The 21,241-nt window shown below is 41.8% G+C and overlaps 1 protein-coding gene across 1 annotated transcript in view; it reads right to left on the minus strand.

Moving 5' to 3' along the window:
* ascc3 (activating signal cointegrator 1 complex subunit 3) overlaps positions 1-21,241 on the minus strand; it is a 218,877-nt gene that overhangs the window by 9,335 nt on the left and 188,301 nt on the right. The window contains exons 31-37 of the mRNA XM_030724721.1: positions 19,250-19,387; positions 18,095-18,215; positions 15,985-16,117; positions 13,157-13,282; positions 7,079-7,190; positions 6,865-6,999; positions 3,168-3,392 (exon numbers count right to left, since the gene is read on the minus strand). Of these exons, the coding sequence (XP_030580581.1) occupies positions 3,168-3,392; positions 6,865-6,999; positions 7,079-7,190; positions 13,157-13,282; positions 15,985-16,117; positions 18,095-18,215; positions 19,250-19,387 (990 nt within the window). The remainder of the gene's footprint in view (positions 1-3,167; positions 3,393-6,864; positions 7,000-7,078; positions 7,191-13,156; positions 13,283-15,984; positions 16,118-18,094; positions 18,216-19,249; positions 19,388-21,241) is intronic.

Raw genomic sequence — 21,241 nt, forward strand, 5'->3', positions numbered from 1 at the left:
TCGTAGCTCTACAAAGAGCCAGCGATGAAGTCTGAATCAGGGGTAAGCTGGAGGAGGAGGCTGGGGGAGAGGGAGGTCTGGGCTTCTCTGATCAGGCCTCTCATTTCTCATTTAGTTGACTAAGAAATTAGTCACCAGGAACATCCCTGGTAGCAAAGTGGGCAAAATGTTTGCTTGTTTAAATTTGCCAACAAAACCAATCATGGGACACACTCATTTTTTCCTTTACTGTAAATGAATGAGATTCAGATACGTGACAGTGACACGATGCTATCGGCTAACGATGTAACCAGACAACGTCCAATTGTGGGTTCAAAGCCGTCCTCAGCCCACTGTATTACAAGGGTATATAGTGGCACTCCCTGACCTCCAGCCTCTCATAGAAGTAATGACAGTAGATAGAATTTACCAGTAGAGCCATTTTATCTATTTTTTCAGTGTTTCATGTAGTTTTTAGTTACAGTAGTATGCAAAAGTTTGGGCCCCCCTGATAATTTTAATGATGTTCCTTTATAAATCATTGGTTTTTCAGCTCAGCAGTTTCAGTTAAATCTATCATACAGCAGATGAACACAGTGATTTCTGAGAAGGGAAATGAAGTTTATAGGATTTACAGAAAGTGTGCAATAATTATTTAAATAAAATTAGGCAGGTGCATAAGTTTGGGCCCCCCAACAGAAAAATGATATCAATATTTAGTAGATCCTCCTTTTGCAGAAATAACAGCCTCTAAACTCTTCCTATAGCTTCCAATGAGAGTCTGGATTCTGCTTGAAGGTATTTTGGACCGTTCTTCTTTACAAAACATCTCCAGTTCAGTCAGGTTTGATGTTTCCGAGCATGGACAGCCCGCTTTAAATCCCACCACAGATCTTCAATAATATTCAGGTCTGGGACTGAGATGGCCGTTCCAGAACGTTGGACTTGTTCCTCTGCATGAACGCCTCAGTAGATTCTCAGCAGTGTTTGGGGTCGTTGTCTTGTTGAAGTATCCAGCCCCGGCACAACTTTGTCACTGATTCTTGAACATTGTTCTCAAGAATCTGCTGATATTGACTGGAATCCATGCGACCCTCAACTTTAACAAGATTCCCAGTAGCTGCACTGGCCCCACAGCCCCACAGCATGATGGGACCACCATCAAATGTTACTGTGGGTACCAAGTGTTTGTCTTGGAATGCTGTGTTCTCTTTCCACCATGCATACCGCCCCTTGTTATGTCCAAATAACTCAGTTTTAGTTTCATCAGTCCACAGCACCTTATTCCAAAATAAAGCTGGCTTCAAATGTGCTTTAGCGACTCTGTTTGTGGTGTGTGTGCAGAAAAGGCTTCTTCTGCATTACTCTCCCATACAGCCTCTCCTTGTGCAAAGTGTGCTGAATAGTTGAACGATGCACAGTGACACCATCTGCTGCAAGATGATGTTGTAGGTCTTTGGAGCTGCTCTGTGGGTTGACTATGACTGTTCTCACCATCCTTCTCCTCTGCCTATCTGAGAGTTTTCTTGGCCTGCCACTTCAGGCCTTAACTACAACTGTACCTGTGGTCTTCCATTTCCTCACTATGTTCCTCACAGTGGAAACTGACAGCTGAAATCTCTGAGAGAGCTTTTTGGATCCTTCCCCTAAACCATGATGTTGAACAGTCTTTGTTTTCAGCTCATCTCAGAGTTGTTTTGAGGCTCCCATGTTGCCACTCTTCAGAGAAGATGCAAAGAGGAGAAACACTTGCAATTGGCCACCTTAACCCTTTCTCATAATTGGGTTCACCTGTGTATGAAGGTCAAGGGTCAATGAGCTTACAAAACAAATTTAGTGTTCCAATAATTAGTGCTAAAGGTATTCAAATCAATAAAATCACAAGGGTGCCCAAACTTATGCACCTGCCTTATTTTGTTTAAATAATTATTGCACACTTTCTGTAAATCCTATAAACTTCATTTCTCAAATATCACTGTGTTCATCTGCTCATTTGGAACGGCCAAGTCAAAGTCCAGACCTGAATCCAATCGAGAATCTGTGGAAAGAGCTGAAGACTGCTGTTCACAAACGCTCTCCATCCAACCTCACTGAGCTCCAGCTGTTTTGCAAGAAAGAATAGGCAAGAATTTCAGGCTCTCCATGTGCAAAACTGATAGAGACAGACCCCAAGAGACTTGCAGCTGTAACTGCAGCAAAAGGTGGTGCTACAAAGTATTAACGCAAGGGGGCCGAATAATATTGCACTCCCCACTTTTCAGTTTTTTATTTGTTAAAAAAGTTTGACACATCCAATAAATTTCATTCCACTTCACGATTGTGTCCCACTTGTTGTTGATTCTTCACAAAAAATCAAAATTTTATATCTTTATGTTTGAAGCCTGAAATGTGGCAAAAGGTTGAAAAGTTCAAGGGGGCCGAATACTTTCGCAAGGCACTGTATTTAACTGAAACTGCTGATCCGAACAATCAATGATTTCTAAAGGAAAATCATGACAATTATCAGAGGTGTCCAAACCTTTGCATACCACAGTATATGAACAGAAATCTGACACACACTTGCAGCAGTCATACAGCAGTAGTTGTGCCAGGTTACAGGTTGAGGGCAGTGAGCATGTTATGGCTTTCTTAGGCACAAACAGTGGTTACAGTAATCCCTCGCTACTCCGCGGTTCACATTTCGCGGACTCGCTGTTTTGCGGGTTTTCAATCAATATTAGTGTAAAATATTTATTGCAGTATTTTCGCTGTTTCGCGGGTACTCGTTCTTCACATGCGTAGTACATGTTGTACAGTAATGTATATATTTGGTGTATAAGTATGTTGGGAGGGTTTATTAAAACTTAAAATAGTGTATAACTACTAAAATAATGTGTAAGTATTAAAATAAATATAGCGTCCCTACTTTGCGGATTTTCACTTATCGCGCTGGTCCTGGAACGTAACACCCGCGATAAGAGAGGGATTACTGTAATTCCTTGCAAGGTGCAGGAGAAATGCACAAAGTGTGCTGCAAAGGTCATTTGGACCATAGCAAACATAAGGTTCGAGAAAGCAACTTTTAGTCTACAACTATTGAACTAATGTTCCTCAAGCCTCAAACACTAAAGTGATAAGTCAGAGCTTAAGTAAACAGTTGACACAGAGAAGTTTCTGAAGCTGTATCTCAGCTGCTAAGTGAAGACTACCTGGCAGATTCGGATGGCGTTGTCCAGCACCGTTTTTGTGTCAGTGGTGTAGTCGCTGCACGGCAGCTGGGCATGGCTGAAGTGGGCCTGCAGCAGCAGGTGGGTCTTGGTGTGTGGACTGTCGTAGGAGTGGGGGTTGACCTGCAAGGGGAGCTGCTGAGCCAGCTGGCTGTTCAGCTGGTCCTCATTGTGTCTGACGGGCAGCTCGGCATACTCCTCTGCATCCTGAAAGAGATTAAAAGTGAAACGAAGCCTAAAGCATGCTGTGGTCACACCATTTAAACCGGAGCATGTGTGCTCTAACAGTTGCATTTAACTCCCCGCATTTCTGCTTTCTGCCGTGAATAGAAACACAGATTTTCCCAATATTACAAAAAATTCTGCTTTAAAATGTTCAAATTGAAACTAGATTTTTGAAAATGCTAAATGTTAAATAAAAGAGTGGGATGTGGGCTGCTGCTGCTGATGATGAAGGAAAAATCTTTTTGTTGTAGCTGTGGCAGTGTGCTTTGCATTGTTCGTAGTTGTTATACAGAGATGCATGGACATGCATGGCTCCTAATTCACTCCAGTTCAACTTTGGCTAATGTAGTCCCATCAAAAGGCTATGCTGGAGGCATCTGTCACAGCCTGCCCCAGCCTGGACCCCGTAGGCCCCATCCATCACTGACTGAAGCAGCACTTCTAAAGCTAAGACTTGGGCAGGGTGGGGGCTGGGGCGAGGGGCAGGAACTGGAAAAATTTCGCAATAATGAATCTTTTTGTGACATTATGTGTGCTTATCAATGTGATGGAGAGAACGTCTATGATAGGCCTAAAGAAGGCATCATATCCCAAAACTCCACACTGGCCCACACACAGAGACAGAGCAGGAAGTCATGGCAGAGACTAGAGCTTCGAAGCAATAACTGCAGGAAAAAAAGAGGAGAAATACATGCACGTGCACATGCACACACTCACACACACACAGACACACACAATGAGGTGGGGCAAACTGAAGGGAGGGGGATATACACAACTAAGGCCTGTTAGGGAGGATGGGACTCAGATTAACACAAAGTGAGCAAAGACAAGCCTGTGAACATTCACTCCATCCGTTTCTTCATGGCTCTGTGGTTTACAGTAAATATTACGCAGATAGGTGGACTGTGTATTTAAAAATATATCATTTTTCCACTTTGTGTACTTTATTGATGAAAATCAATTAACGATTTACTTAACAGAAGATCAATTAACAGCAGTAAAATAATGAATAATAAGAAAATGTTAAAAAGATCAGTTACATTGGTTCTTGGACTGTTTCTGGATGCAAAGGTTCTCTGAAGATGTAATTTTGGACTGTGGAACCAGCCCCTCACATACTTCACAGTTTGCTACAAACAATTATGAGAAGATGTGCATGAACATCACAGTCTAATGTTTAACTTCATCTTGTTGACCATGTTGAGACCCCTTCCAGCATGGAACCAGACCACATACCCTCTCGTTTCTGTCATAGCCTCAGACCTAAAACGTGTGCAGTGAACAAACATCAGCAGAATCCTGAGTGGTGGATAATCACTGCTAATGACAGCTGGGTCTTCAGTATTTTTGAGCTGAAAAGTTAACAGTTCCCAAGCCTGAAGGCGGCGCTTCAAATAAGAAGTAAGACCAAAAGCAAGCTTGGCAGGACTCCCTAGAGGACCCCACACACCAGAAATGCTCCGGCAGCCTCAGGGGGGCGTACACAATATCAGGAAGGTAGTTTTTATATATTTTACTTGCAGGCAACTGTTCAAAATGAAGGTGCACAAACTTGCTGGTTTTGATGGAGAGTACTTGAACATTTAAATGAGTTCAATTAAATGTATACGACTGGTTTATTTCTATTGTTGTGTTAAACAGCATCAGTGTGATGGGTGAAGCCAGATTGTAAACAATTTGACAGCTTAGTCACATTTTCTGCACCAGTTTATTTAGATGTAAAAAGCTGAAAGTGAGCATGTAATTATTTTTATTAGATCTGTAAAACAATCAGAAGCACTGTTATGAAAACGAGCGTCGATGAGAATGAAGCAGACACTCAGATTGCTGCAGACTGGCTCCTCAAAGTTACATTTTCATATTTATCAGTTTAGGCCTTTGTTCCCAAAGCTCTGCATTTACCTGGTGAGTAGAACATTATTACAGTGTTAATGCTGAGATGCTTCTTAAAACAGTACATGCTGTTTTTCTGAGTCAACATTATGACAGAACCAGGCTGAGACTCAGGTGTGTAAGGTGGGGGTGGGTGCTGGTCATCACTGAGGAGTCTGCCGGGCCTCACAGCTGAGAGCCCGACCGGCACCCAGACGTCCCAGCTCGGGCACGCTTCGGTCTACCTCCAACTACACGAGCGCAAAAGGGAGTGATCTTAACTCTGTCAAAGCAGCTATATTACCATTAATATTTAAGCACTGAGCACACTGACTGCACTTCCCACTGTACAAACAGAACTCAACAATACAAATGAAATGCAAACACATCTCCATAATTCCCTGGTGTCAGAGAAACAAACCAACCTTTGTGTGAGGTGTTCTTCTAACAGTGGGTGAAGATAAGGCTTCTGCAGCCTTTTAATTACAGCTACAAGAAACAATTATTGCACATGTTTCATGCTGCCAACATTCCTATCTGCAAACCCAAACCAGCGTTTCTGCTGACTAGACTGTGTGTGGCTGATACCTGTCATTCCTATGAAACACACAACACTGAGCCACACTGTTGAACCAGTGGACCTCCCCAGTATTAATATGCTGCTGAAAGTAGTAAATAAAAAATACAAATTATTCGGTCTGGATTAGTTTTGCTCAAAACTGTTTTAGCAAATGAATGTTTCTAAGTTTGAATCCACACCTGCACAAACCTGCACATAATCACACAATACATGCTGCCATAATTTCTCTGAAGATTTAGCAGTTTTAGGTATCTTGCACTTAAAAACAGGACAATGGGTTTGACCTACATGCCCCCCCCCCCCCCCCCCCCCCCCCCATCTACTCTACACTGTCTTATCTAAAGGTCTGACTTTACTACAAAGTACCACAAAATGTTTATTTTTCCACATTTTTAAAAAAAATCTGAACATTTGATGTTTCAGGAATAAAATATATTGCATTGATTGATCCAAAATAGACCTATGAGAGCATCAGATAATCCACTAATCCATAATCCACTCTTCAGTGAAAGGTGTGCAGCCACCATGTATTATAGTAACCCCGCCTACTGGAAGCCAGGGTTGGATGACCTGGCTCCTGCTCAGTGAGTAAAAGGAAGAGAGCAGCTGATCTTAGTAAACACCTGCAGTGAAAGGAGTTAATAAAACAAAGGTAAGAGATGAGTGTGTGTACGTGTGTGCAGGAACATTTCATGAATAAACAAACACAAACAAGCGTCTTCATTGGTACACCAGGGAACTATAATGCAATAATACCTCACATTTCCTCCACAGCATTAACACACACACACAGAGTGCTCTACAGGGATATTTTGGTCAACCTTGTTGCATCTGTATAAGTGAACTCGTAAAGAGGGTCACAAATAACCCAGCATGTGTGCACACAGTTTGTAGATCTGCATGAATCACAAAGGTGTAAATGTAGGAATGTGGCACACAGTGTGTGGACATGAGAGTGGTGACAGGACAGCAGCAGATGTGCGCTCACAGTGAGATACTCACCGAGAGAACAGAGAGCAGCTCAGGGATGGGTAGCTCAGCCCTGAGGCGTTCTTTGAACATGCGGACTGTCTGATGCTTCAGGTAGTAATAGGAGGCAATGCGACCGTAGGTAAGCGGCTCGATCGATTGATCATCCTGCAGAGTTAATGGCAAGGAAAACCTTTAACACATCTGTGACATTTAACAGAGAGAAATCCTTGGAAATATCACACACCTCCTTTATCTCTATGCAGTAAGACGACTCCAGGTCGCGCAGGCTTCTCTCCACCAGGCTGGACAGATATTTGTTAATGGACTCATGGCTGATGTCTTCCAGGCTGTAATAACTGAACAACACAGCACATACAGTAAGATTATGAGGAAAAGAACATCAATCACTTTGTGCTAAATTACAGAACAGAGGGACACTGCACTGAAAACCTCCTCCTCATTGTTTTGGTGTCCTGTAAGGGTCCATCACTGTCGCCACACTGGTAATGTTGTAAGCCAGCTGTGACATCATCACAGCCTTGCCAACATTTCCACTCACCAGACTGCACCAGACTGCAGCAGACTCGGTGTCGTCACTAAGGCAAAACCTCCACTTCACCAATGGTTCAGGAGTACAAGTCAAACCATTCAAACACGCGTCACCTACACGCTAAGCAGTAGTTACACTGTGCAATGCCAACTGCAAAATGGAGGCCATTTGCCTTCACAGTAAAGCTGCATGGTTTAAAACAATCTGGTTTCAGTGGTACGGCACAATTTTTACTTTGGAGGTGAATGTTCTCCATTTCTGCTTTGTGTCACACTCCACTTAATGGTTAGTTAGAAGGGCTGCAACGATTCACCAACATAACCGATGATGTCGACTACAAAGATTAGTTGATGTGGAATTTTAATGTCGACGCGTCGGACCGGCATACTTTCACCCTGGCTAGTTTGGCCTTTCTCTGACAATTTGTATATAGACTCAACTGGCTCCTCTCTTCTTCCTTTGTTTCAGTAAAAGTATCAGCTGTAAGTCAGACATTATCAGGTCCATTTCCCTTGTCATGGAACAGCAATGCAGACACACTAGCAGCCAAGTATAAAACATATATACAGTGACATCACACACTGCAGTGCAGGCTCTATAGAATGAAGATTCAGTGAAACCAGAGTGGCTTTGTTCTTGGCAGCTGAGGTAACTGAGATAGTCAAACACCACTGGCTAAGTTAGGAATACAGTACCAGAAGTCAAAAGTTTGGCCACACTCTAATCTTTTGACTGGTACTGTGTGTATACATCAACGTTTGTCTGTTTACAAAGGTAGAACATTACTGATGGTGGAATATCATTAGCATCCAGTAAAAGTGGAAAAGCTTGTTGCAACTATTCTGGCTGTTCTGGTTTCAGCCTCTGGGTAGAATCTTGTACACAGTTGTTTTACAGACGAAAAGCCCCAGCTGAGACAAACTCCCTGCCCCTGCTCCAAAATGACTCTCAGGTTAGCCTGAAAAAAGACAATCAGCAGCCAAAATGGGTTCCATACTCAGATATGCTAACAGTTACCACCTGAAGCTCAGCAACACTAATCAAAGACAACTTTCATCAGCTAAAGAAAGCCAATATTTGTGCATGTAATGCGCAATTCATGTAAAAGTACAGCAGATGAAGCAAGAGCAAAAATATGTGTGAATTTTAATAATAGTTATAAAAATATATCCTGACAAGACTAGAAAAGTGGTCATTACTGATGGTCAGTTATGCTCCTGAGTGCCATCTGGTTCTCTATAGCCAGGTAATTACCAAATTTTATGTTATCTAAAGATGATAAATAAAAATTATAAATTGTAAATGGGATACCCAACACACATCTAACCTAAACATTACTTTTTATAAGCTGGTAAGTGCTAATATTGAAGTACTGACACGTTTCTGCTGTTTTAAAATACCTGACTTAAATACAAGACTTAAATTCAAAACATATCAATGTCTTTATAATTCTGAAATCATTCCTGATTTAGATTTAGTCAGTTATTCTCACTAACACAGGCTAGGGCTACCAAAACAAAATAAGTAACAACAAATGGTCCTATGATTTAATAATGAATTCCTCAATTGTTTTTATGTGCTATGTGATGGTCCCCTTTAGTTTATTTGTTTGGGTTATATTATCTGGTCATGTGCTTAGTTATTCACATTATATTATACTGTAGTGTGTACAAGGATATGACTGCATAAATAACATGAAGGAATATGAACATTGTGATCTTATGTTGCACATCTTTGAAGAGTAAAGATGACATATGCCAAATTTCATGGCTCAACTCCCTGTAGTCTGTGAGTCTATATATACACACACACACACACACACACACACATATATATATATGTTGATTTATGTCTGCAGCTTTCTTCCTCCTCTCTTTCCCTCTTTTGTCCCCACAGTGGGCAGCTCCACATGTTTGATTTGGCAGCTTTTTTATGCCAGATGCCTTTCCTGATGCAACCCCAAAGGGATTTGTGTCTCTAGAGATCTTTGGCTTGTTAGGTGAATGTGTAAACCAGTGATTTAATAATTGATCAACATATCCATTTATTTACTCTTACAGAAACCTGCTTGCATCAAAGAGAATATGTTAGTTTAAATCAAACCCACCATCAGAATCCTAGAAGCACAGAGGACGAGGAATAGTGGCAGGAATCTTTCAATCTAGCTCATCAATCAACCAAATACCTTAGACTTATAATTCACTTGAAAGACTTAACTGGAAAACATACAATTTTTTTGGTTGTTGTTTATTGCCTGAGCCTTACTCAGAGTTTATATCTGATTTCTCAGACTTTTAATTTAGCGCTCAGGACAGATATAATATTTGTAGGTCATTTGAACGGTCATTATTAAACTCAACTGGCCTCTCTTAAAATAAAAATGAGCTGACTCAACTTTTTAATCTCACTTGCCCTCACATATGGTACAGACACTAAACAATTCATTATTTTCCAGGAAACTCTCTGCTGTCTTTCCTTTAGTTTACAGCTACCGGTGCACCGAGTCAGAGGGTGAGGGGAACGAGAGAGAGCAACAGAGACGAGACAAACCACACTGAAATCCCAGAAGGCTGGCTAAGTAAAGTTTACCAGCGTATGCTACTGGTCTGCATTATGCTCAGTGCCCATCCCATGACCCTCTGGGACTGAGAACTCTGAGGTTAAGAGTCACTGATCTAGATTATGTCTCTAGAAAAGAGCCCTCACGTTTAAAGAAGCAACACACACATTCTCCTAATATTACATAAGAAAAGTTAGTGTGATGTATGAATTATGTTGACACTGTTCTTTGACAAATACAAAGAACAAAGGAAGAACAGAGATCTCTAAATTAAACCTTTGTTTCTCATTTTGGTTCAGATCGAAAATGAAATATAATCTTGGAACCGACCCTAGTTACTGAGACAGTCAACTATAGCAATATTTACAGGGCTGTCTTGTGATTTTGCTGCAGATTGTGTGATATATACATTTTCAACAAGAATTCCAGTCCTCGTCCAGCCAGTAAGTGTTAGAGCTTTGTTTGCAATCTGTCAAGCACTTTCTCAATAGAGCTGGGAAGGGGGGGGGGTTCAGTGTCTCATGTTAAGGAACAGGAGCAGCATATCTCCTAACTCGGTAGCTTGTGTCTACGATTTCATTAGTTTTTGTATTACCACCACTCTCCAAATGATAGGAGAGGGTTTGGATCTTGTGGTTTATCATGAGCCTCTCCTTCAGGCTTATCTCCCTATTCTGCATGATAGGTGCATTGTCCACATTACTGTCTATGCTTTTTCAGTCCTCCAGGTAAATGAGCTCAAAAGATGTCAGCTGAGCTGGTTCGAATACATGATCATGATTCATTTATCCATCCATTTCCTACTGCTTATCCAGATCTGGGGCAGCACTCTAAGCAGAGATACCGTATTTTTCGGACTATACGTCGCTCCGGAGTATAGGTCGCACCAGCCAAAAAATGCATAATAAAGAAGAAAAAACATATATAGGTCGCACTGGACTATAAGTCGCACTTTTTTTGGGGGGGGGGGGGGGGGGGGGGGTTGATAGAATCCGAGACCCAGAGCACAAATTCCATCTTGAACGGCAATTTAAAATAATAATGGATTAAAGAACAGGACGAACACGGTTACACCTACGTTATGCTAACGTAGCACATTCAGCTACATGACGCACAACGAACACGTGTTCGGTATTGTAACGTTGTAAACACACTTCCAAAGTCGGCGATATTCACAACAAAGGTCGTCTTTATTAACAGAAAAACGGCTGCTGTAGGCCACAGCCACGCCAACCACAACTACAACAGCGGAACAGCAACACACACACACAGGCAAGCTCTCGGTCTTTTTCTCTCTCTCCATGCTGCCTTCACGAACCTCCCGAACAGTCCGAAATCCCACAACATAACACGCTCTCTAACTAAGAGAATCGCTACAGTATGTTAACGTAACATTAAGTTATTCAGATAACCATAGCATAAAGAACATACTAACAAGTTAACCAAACCATCAATCCATTGAATTCTTCATCCTCGGTGTCACTTCTAAACAATTCCGTACACTCCGTAGACGAAGCGCCGCTTCCTCTTCTGTGTCGCGTTAGTCAGACTCGTCGTCAGCTGCAGTTCCAATTATTCCAGCCTTTCTGAATCCCAACAGGATGGTTTGGTTGTCACTGAAGCCCATGTTTTCTTGATCCATCCAATGACTTCCAGGAAAGTTGGGTGGCGCATTCTCCCAGTTGCCGTTAAGCTGTGCTCTCCATCCATCATCCACTGCGCCCACAGGTTACGCAAGACTGCCTTAAAGCTGCAGTTCACGGAGATGTCAAGTGGCTGGAGTATTTTGGTTCATGTGTTATAAATGTCACATATACGTCGCTCCGGAGTATAGGTCGCACCCCCAGCCAAACTATGAAAAAAAGTGCGACTTATACTCCGGAAAATACGGTACTCAGACTGGGCAGAGACAGGGGGAAATCAACATGAATACTAACTACTGCATTACCATAATGACCTTGCTACCTAGACACAACTACAGCCTATTGCTTTTAGTTTGACAGAGGTATTCTTGTGAATACTATGAAAAAGACCTATGACAGGTGTTGAGAGGTACTCACTGTCCTGGAGAGTTGGCTGTTAAGCTGCAGCGTAGTGACACTGTAGTTTTAACACAGTATTATTTATATTATTACTAGCCCTATATTATTTGGTTTTGGTATTGTTGTTTAACACCTTACATGTGTTTATCTGCATTCATGCGTCACTATGGTCTGACACTTAGTAGTTTGTTAAATAAATTGGAAACAGTGGATTCTGCTGGGTGTGGACTCTCATCTGTTTATTGGCAGCGGCCTGAGCCAAACTGGTAACATATGGGGGCTCAGGGTTACTGTCCCTTGGACTCTGTTTTTGCTTGTTTTGGTTAGCAGTTTACGGTTGCCTCTCTGGTAAGTACAATCTCGTTGTTGTACGGAAGTTGACGTTGTGTGCTTGTGTTAATGTGTGGCATTTTCTTGGTGAGAGTCCTGCCCTGTTGTTGAACCTGCCTGTATGATGGGTCGTAGGGTTTTTGGCTTTGGCTGCTTGGTGTGTGATAACTAAAATAAATAAGGATGGGGAAGTCCTCCCACAATTACATGATGACGTAACAGCGCTATTTTGGAAACCTAGTGATAATACAGTACCTATTTAATATTAATACTATTTATAGTACTGCAGCTAATAATCACAGAGTTGCAGCAGGACTCCTCTCGTTACTCCTCGTGGTATCAGAAAGAAGCCGTTTTGAGGCTCTCATCTTTTGGTGAGAAACAGCACAGTGTGCAGGGGTACAGTAAGGAAAGGATATCAGTGGTCCTGGTGCACTTTAAGACCACAAGGTTGGTTTGCAGAAGCCAGAAGATGACCATGACTTTCTGAGACTTTCCACCAATACACCTCCAAAGGCACTCTAAAGCCTTGTCAGTGTTTTGCTGAAATTTGAATACCGAATACCCAAAATGCCAGTTTGAATCCAACAATGATCAGTCTCTGGTTTCACAGGCCTGCTGTATTAGAGTGCCACTGCCTGGGCCTCAGTCGGTGGTAAATGTGGGCTGACAGGCGTGCAAATACCAACAGGATGGAATGTTCTGGAATGGTCTCCGTCTACACAGCAGATGTTTGACTGAAGTACACACCACTGCAATAACCAGGTTATGTATACTGTACAATGTGCACGTGTGTGTGTGCATGAACTGGAACTGTTGGTGTGAGCAGGTTTGGCTAACCTGGGATTCATCATCAGCCTTCTGAAGAAGTATGTCCAGGTAATGTAGTCCATGGCATCCTGTTTGGATGAGATGGTTCCTGCAGCAATCTCAGCATTCAGATGATCTGACAGCACGCTGAGGAGGCTGAGGATACAATACACAATCAATTTTTGTACAAAAAGACATTCGCTGGTGAATTGATCAGTCTAAGGCTCTCTGATGTCACAGTGACAGAAATATAAATCTCAACACATACAATCTTGCAATTTGCAGTCCTTTCTAGGACATTTAATACCAACCTGTCAGTTGGATTTTCTGTAACAAACCCATGTATATAAAATGTAGCTGTAGATGATGTAGGCTATGATAACTGCTCTCATCATGTAACCACTATGATATAATGTGGCCTGAAGACTTTGCTCATAGATGTTTTATCTCCAAAATCACTCATTATTACTACAAAAGCATTTAGTGGCTAAATTGGTCAAATGTTGATGTTATATCTTTGACATTTACTTTATAGTGTGACTGAAAACAGACTGAGCAGTCTGTTTTATTTACATACTACCTCTGCTAACATACTAATGCTATTGCTACAAAGGTGGATACTATATATAGCCAACAAAAGCACTAGTTTATCTTTATTAACTACATTGCTGATGTTGTGTTCATGTGTGATAACAGCAAACTTAGCATTTAGCCCAGTCTGTCTGTTTAAAAGCTTGACAACATAAAACATAAAACATAAAAGTGACAGCCATCTTTTTTTCTATTTCTGTTTCTGTTCTGATGACCAATGACACAAAAAGATTTATTTTTACTAATTCCTTGAATCTTGCTAGTTTTCTTCACCTTTTTCCTTTTTTCCTGCCACCAGAAATTTGTCTATTAATGTCTTAATGTCCAAATACATCGTTAAAGTACACAGTACCAGTCAAAGGTTTGGACACACTCACCTATGAATGGGTGAGTGTGTCCAAACCTTTGACTGGTACTGTATTTGCTACCCAGAAATCTTCCTTAGTGTTGTTCAGATAAAACAGTTCTAGTGGCTCTAATTTGTAGTACTTCCACTTTGATGTACTACATATTAGGACCGCTGAAAATGATGTCTTTAAACTTGAAAATTCAGAGTTTTTTCTTGAAATATTACCCCTCTCCCCTGGCTCATTAACTGTAATAAGCTATACTGAACCTAATACACCATCATATAAATACAAAAACAAATGATATAAAACTGGTCTTTTGTGATCTCTTTTATAATTCAAGTGCCTCCTCGGGGAGTGACAGGAGAAAAATGCATAATTGAGTCTGCTAACATCCAGGATCTGCTCTTGTCCTTAATGTTGACGTTTATGGTAAATATTAATCCGAGATCTCTAAAACCTTCAGAAAACAAGGCTGTGAGTATCTGTGGGTCTGACAAAAGATTTAAAAGAAACCCTCCATCTTATTTGAAGAAAATCATTTCACATATAAAAAAAAAATCTACAAATGCGAATTTCAAATGCCAATTTGTCCCAGGACCGGTTCAAGTTGGATAGAAATCTCCAACGACCCTTAAATATCACCACATGATCTGCGGGTACTTCTGTGGCTGTTAGTGTTCAAGTTAATGTGCTTATTGTGTATTAGTTAGGGACAGAGAGCGCACAAATCTGACTTGCACAAGAGATGTGGAAAAAGTCATTGCTGTCAAAAGAACAAAGCAAAACTGGTGCTCATGGCTTCTTGAATAATGCGCTCTGGACAGTGAAATCAATGACAAAGCAGTTTGGCCACGCTAACAGAAGGCATTTTTGGAACAGGCCAAAGGCAGAAGAACCTCACATGAACTCTGAAGCACGCTGCTGAAAATGTTCTAGTTTAGGGTTGCTTCACTGCCTCACAGACTGGGCAGCTCACACTAACCGATTCAGCTATAATCTGCAGACATGTCAAAGAGTACTTGAAGAGAAAGCAAGGCAGTAAAAGTAAAAATATCAAATACGACGGGATTGTTAGCATGCAATAGCTGTCAGACTTAAGGACAAAGCAAAAATCAAATCATTTCTGCTGAACTCATACAAGCTGCTGATGTGTACTCTCGTTTGCCACAGAAGAATAAGATACCTACTAATATCACATGAAAGCTGTTACACATAGATTTCAGGGTTATACTTGCAGCACAGTGCTTCCTGGTAAAAGGGAAAACAAGCCCAAAATAAAAAAAAAAGTGCTTTTTTCTACCTGAAATCAAATTTTTTTTGGCAAAGCCATCGAGTGGGTCAAATAAGACTGTGTTGAAATGAGCAGCAGGATGGGGGTTCTACTGGTCATCAAATCAAGCTTTCAAGTCAGTAGAGACTGTTTGGGCATCAATTCAGGATGACAGGGGAAATTTATTCAATAAAAGGTTTTCTCTGAATTTCTTTGCATTACACTTCCATAATTACTCCCCTGGTGAATCATTCCCAGTTTTTTTGTTACTCAAGTAAAATTTGTTTACTTAAAGAAAGCTGTTTACTGTATAAGGAATATAACGTTTGTTTTTGTGGATTAGATTGATTAATCACAGTTACTGTACATCATGTTTATATGTATATATTTATCTATTTATTTTAATTTTTATACATTCTATTCTATGTTATATATTGATGTGTGACTTTCTACAGTGTGACACTGAAACAGGAGTGGCCCTCCAATCTCACTGTACATTCTGTATAATGATAAATAAAGGCATTCTATTCTATTCTACTCTACATGATGTTGGATTCATACCGTCTTATTCATAGATTCATACATGGGGCCCAAAGATAAGTACAGCATGAAATACTAATGGTAAAGAATGGAGACGTGACTGTTACCTGGACTCTACAGGAAAAGGTTCGTAGAGGAACTTCTTGTAGAAATCCTTCTTTATGTCATGGACGAGAATCACTGCTTTGCCCTGGTCATCAAACTGAGGACGACCTGCTCGGCCCATCATCTGCAGGACATCTACACACACACACACACACACACACACACACAACACACACACACACACACACACACACACACACACACACACACACACACACACACACACACACACACACCAGTAGAACAAAGGGGATCTTTTTTAATGTTGTTTTTATGAACATCCATCCATGGATACTCCTAGAAATTCTGTCCATAAATTATGAACAGAATCGGTGACAAAGGGCAGCCCTGGTGAAGTCCAACACCCACAAGAAATGAGTCAGACTTATTGCCGGCTATACAGACCAAGCTCTCACTGCAGTTGTACAGGGACTGAATGGCCTGCAACAATGAGCCAGACACCCCATACTCCTGCAGCACCCTTCACAGGATACCCTAAGGGACATGGTCGAATGCCTTCTCCAAGTCCACACATGTAAACTGGATGGGCAAACTCCCACGCACACTTGAATATACCTGGGAGGATAAAGAGCTGGTGCAGCCTTCTGCAACCAGGACAAAAACCGCATTGCTCCTCCTGAGGTTCAACTGACGGGAAAACTCTCCTTCCAGTACCCTGGCATAGACATCCCAAAGAAGGTTGAGCACACCCTCCACCCCCCCTTCTTAAATATGGCAACCACCACCCCAGTCTGCCAATCCAGAGGCACCGCCTTAGACCTCCACACAATGTTGCAGGCAGCCCTGCAACATCCAGAGCCTTCAGGGACTCAGGGAAAATCTCATCCACCCCAGGGGGCCCTGCCACCATGGAGGTGTTTAACTACTTTAGTGACCTCCCCCATCACTGTTCCCTCTACAGAAGACATGTCAGTGGGATTAAAGAGGTCTTCAAATTATTCTTTGCATCACCCGACTATACCTTCAGTTGAAGTCAGCAGCACCCCACCCACAGTATATACTCTGAGTAGAGCACTGCTTTCCCCTCCTGAGTTGCCTGGTGGTTTGCTAAAATTGTTATGGGGCAGTCAGAGAGTCTTTATCCATGGCCTCACTGAGCTCCTCCCACACCTGAGTTTTTGCATCAGCCATCACCCGACCTGCAATCCGTTTGCCCTGTCAGTACCCATCAGCTGCCTTCAAGGTTTGTGTGGCATCCTCAACAATGGAGGTGCAGAACATGGTCCAATGCCCTCAGCCTCCCTCGGCATGCTGAAGTTCTGCCGGACATGGGAGTTGAAGATTTCTCGGACTGGGACCTCTGTCAGGCATTCCCAGCGCACCCTCACTATATGTTTAGGTGTGCCGGGCCTGTATACCTGATACAAGTCACCACCAGGTGGAGATGGAGATGGAGTCACCTTGAGCACCCCACCTAGTGACTTCAAGAAGGCTGGGTAGTCTGAACACGACCCTGGCCTGAAGGTGCAGGGAAACGACCCTCTCATCCACCAGTAAAAACTCCAACATACAGGCAGCAAGCCGTGGGGATACAAGGACACCCACCCCAGACCGCTGCCTCTCAGCAAGGGCTGGAACAGAGTCCAGCCCCTCTCCAGGACTGAGGTGAGCCCAACAATATCTAGCCAGTATTTCTCAACCTCACACACTAGTTCATGCTCCTTCCTCACCACAGAGGTGACGCTCCGTGTCCCTAGCACCAGCCTCGATAGCTGGCGATCAGTCCACCAGTGTTTGGCTGCCACCTGACACACTGCATGAGACTCTTGCAGCGCCACCTGCAGGTGGCAGGCCTGCAGGAGGGTGGGCCCATTTCTTCTCTTCGGACTGCACCCGGCTGGAGTGCGGAGAGGTTGATGAACTTCAATGATATATGCTATTAGAAGAGCTTACTTGTTTATGTGGATGTAGAGGTTATGTGTATGCATGAATGTATAGAGGACCCGGCAGAGAATAGCCAAGGCTAAGCCTGGTGCTGATGGGAAAACAAATAATAAGAAACCAATAATGGACTTTAAAGTCATACAAATTGAAAGAAGTATGTTTTATGTCCCAGAGGGTACACTGAGGCTGTGACTGAGGTCTGTGTACCTGTGATGGGGTAGTCCACATAGCGCCTGGATTTGCCATCATAGTACTCTGTTCCCTTGACGACCACCAGGTGAGCAGGGAAGTTCACTCCCCAGGCCAGAGTACTGGTAGCGATCAGAACCTGGTGACAATGTAACCATTTAAATTAATAACAAAACAAGATTTGAGATAGACACAGAATAAATGTTTGTGAAGTAAAGCATGAGTAATGGAAGAAGAGCACAGAGCAGGGTTTCAGCAAGAAAAGTTGTTTGAGCTGAAGAGAGTTTTTCAAGTTTAACTTTCCACACAATTAATGTAACAACATCCACTCTAATAATAGCAAATTGTGTGGTGGCCCAAATAGAACAATAGGAGGAGATGACAGTGAGACAGAGTGAGACACCGGGGGTTTATGTATTTCCCACTTGCAGCATGAAGAGTAAATATTCTGTAAAAGCCAAATTTGTTTAAATGTAAAGTACTGTGCAAAAGCTCCTCCTTTCTTTATATTTTGCTTCCAATCAGCTAAAATTTCCTGTAATTTTTTAAAGTGGTCTTGAGCAATATTTCTCCAGGCTTTCTGAAAGCCTTTGAAAGTTTTAAATAAGAAAAAAAATTAAGCAAAAACTGATCCAGGACCCGAGGGTTGCATCTATTACTTCACTTGATCCATCTACTATTCACTGAAGCCTCATCAGAAATGGTCTTAATAGAAGGGTGGCTGTCAAGCAGCCATTCTTGAGGATGTGGAACAGGGAGAAAGGCTGAGGTATGCAAAATGACAGAACAACTGGGCTTAAAATCAGTGGCAACAGATATAAGGGAAAGGAATACTGCAACAATACCAGACAGAGAACAGAACAGAAGGAAGCCAGCATCTTGGAATGTTCTCCAAGAAGCCAAAAAACTATTCCTGAAGACTTCTTCCAGAAATTTCAAGAAAGTTTCCCTAAGACAGATCAGGCTGTGTTGAAGAATAAAGGTAATCACACCATTCAGAGACTTTAAAGCTTGCTATAATTGTACAAAGTTGTTGTTTTTGCCTCGTATACATTTCTATGTTTGCATGACTCAATAAATTGTTGCACCTATTTCCCACTTTCTAGCAAAATCTAAAGAAATGATGGCTGGCACTATAGGTGGAGGAGTCAGGTCTATAGGGTGAGGTCATACCTGGATCTTACAGTTGACAAACAGCTCCTCCACAGTCTTCCTGTCTCTCTCATGAAGGCCTGCATGATGCATGCCAATCCCAAAGGCCAGCGTCAGCTTCAGGTTGGAATCTCTAACTGTGGCGATGATGTCCTCTATCTGCAGACAAACCACAGCACAAAGAATCATTAGACACTGAGAACTGTGTTCTATCTCATTGATCTGTACAAATCTGTGCTGTGATGCTGTATGTGATGCAAACATCCTCAGGGATCCGTCCAATCCTGACTGAAAAACTTTGGATTGCATATTGACCGATATGGATAAAGGAAATGATGAATATATTTATTATATTATTTAAAACTTAAATAAATATTGGATAAACACATTTTTACACTTTACCAAGTTAGCAGGTTTCAAGACCAGCATACTACTGCCTTCCACATGAAAGAATGAGCCCCAGCGTCTTCCTCAGTGTGAGCTGCACACTAACACATTTCCACTTCTGTCCTGTCTTTGGGTTTAAACTGTTTTTCTAGTTCTGTACATGCAGACAGACTAAAAATATCTATTTTTGATCCCAAAACTTTGTTTTTGTGGTTCAGACAATGATTTTACAAGTTGGGGCATTTTACCATATAATGACAGTTACTGGTTTTCATTTTTCAAGCAGTTTTCTCTTCAACAACTGCCTATAAAAATAACAATGTTCAATTAAAAGAAAAAAATAACAATAAACTGATGTAACAAAAATTCAATTTGGTCACATCTTCCTTTAACTGTTCAGAGCAAACTAAATTTTAAGACTTAAAAGAATTTGTTGAGGTTTCAAGAATGTTCTCAAATACTGCAACATTTTCAACCAAATTTTACAATAAAAAGAGTTAGAAAATAACACTGGATAGTCAAAGGCAAACACTGTGTTACACAGAGTTATCAGTGTAACACTGGTATGAGATTAGTACTCAGTATTGGCAGATAACCAAACATCCCCAAACATCAGAGCAAGAAGAAGACTCAGACAGCTGAGTGGGACAAACCCTCAAACTGAACTGGAAAAAAGAAAACGAGTCTAAACACATCCCTACAAGTCTGTCATTATTGGTTCCTGTCCACTAAATATTTCACTTTACTTTGCTGTGGCACATGTTTAATATACAAAAATCAAGACTGGCCATGACAAGTCCCAGAGTCTAAGTCAGACACACTCCAGTGGTGCTGAAATCCTCTGAGTCCAGCAGCACCGGAGCATCTTGTCTTGTACTGTACAGACACACCGTCTTCCAGCCAACACAAACAGCCTCTGGACTGAGCAGAAAAAAGTAACCTGAGATCTGCCAGAACAGACAGAAATCAGTGAAGCTGCACAACAAACACGAAGCAGACACAATAGTGAGCTCGTCTCTTTCTTGTGCTCTTTGCAGTTTGAAAATAGTATCATTTGAAGTTAATGACTGAAAAAAGAACTTGAAATCCATTATTTTGAGAACAGTCTCTGCAGCAGTAAAGTCAAAAGATGCACCAACTAAACAATCCCAAAACAATTTCAAAGAAAGCTGACATTTCAAACAATCAGTGATTCAAACTACAGAGTAAATTTCTAATAAATTAACTCAAATGAAACAATGGACATGAGATAATAACAGTCAGACTGTGGAAAGAAAATGGAAGTGGAAAAAAAACCCCTCCAGCTCTGAGCGCAGCAGCAGAGGGAAGAAAGAGCTGTCAGGTCAGAGATGGGATTTGTAGTGGTGGGTGATCCCCGGTGCGCGTTAAGCAGCCATCACTAGAAGCCTGTCAGTCAAACAGCAGGAAGCTGAGCTGTTACACAGGCCGGCGCAGGGAAGCAGCAGGCAGCGGCATATATCAGTGGAACACACACAGAACCAGGGGTGGGGGTGGTCCACACACACATACAAAAATCTACACCTACTTATAAGACACTTCGTATTTACAGAGTCCAGAAATCTGCAGGGCTCAGGAAAGCAAATTCATAACGATCTATAATTTAGG

Source organism: Archocentrus centrarchus, unplaced genomic scaffold (assembly GCF_007364275.1).
Source record: "Archocentrus centrarchus isolate MPI-CPG fArcCen1 unplaced genomic scaffold, fArcCen1 scaffold_40_ctg1, whole genome shotgun sequence".
In the NCBI taxonomy this organism is placed as follows: Eukaryota; Metazoa; Chordata; class Actinopteri; order Cichliformes; family Cichlidae; genus Archocentrus; species Archocentrus centrarchus.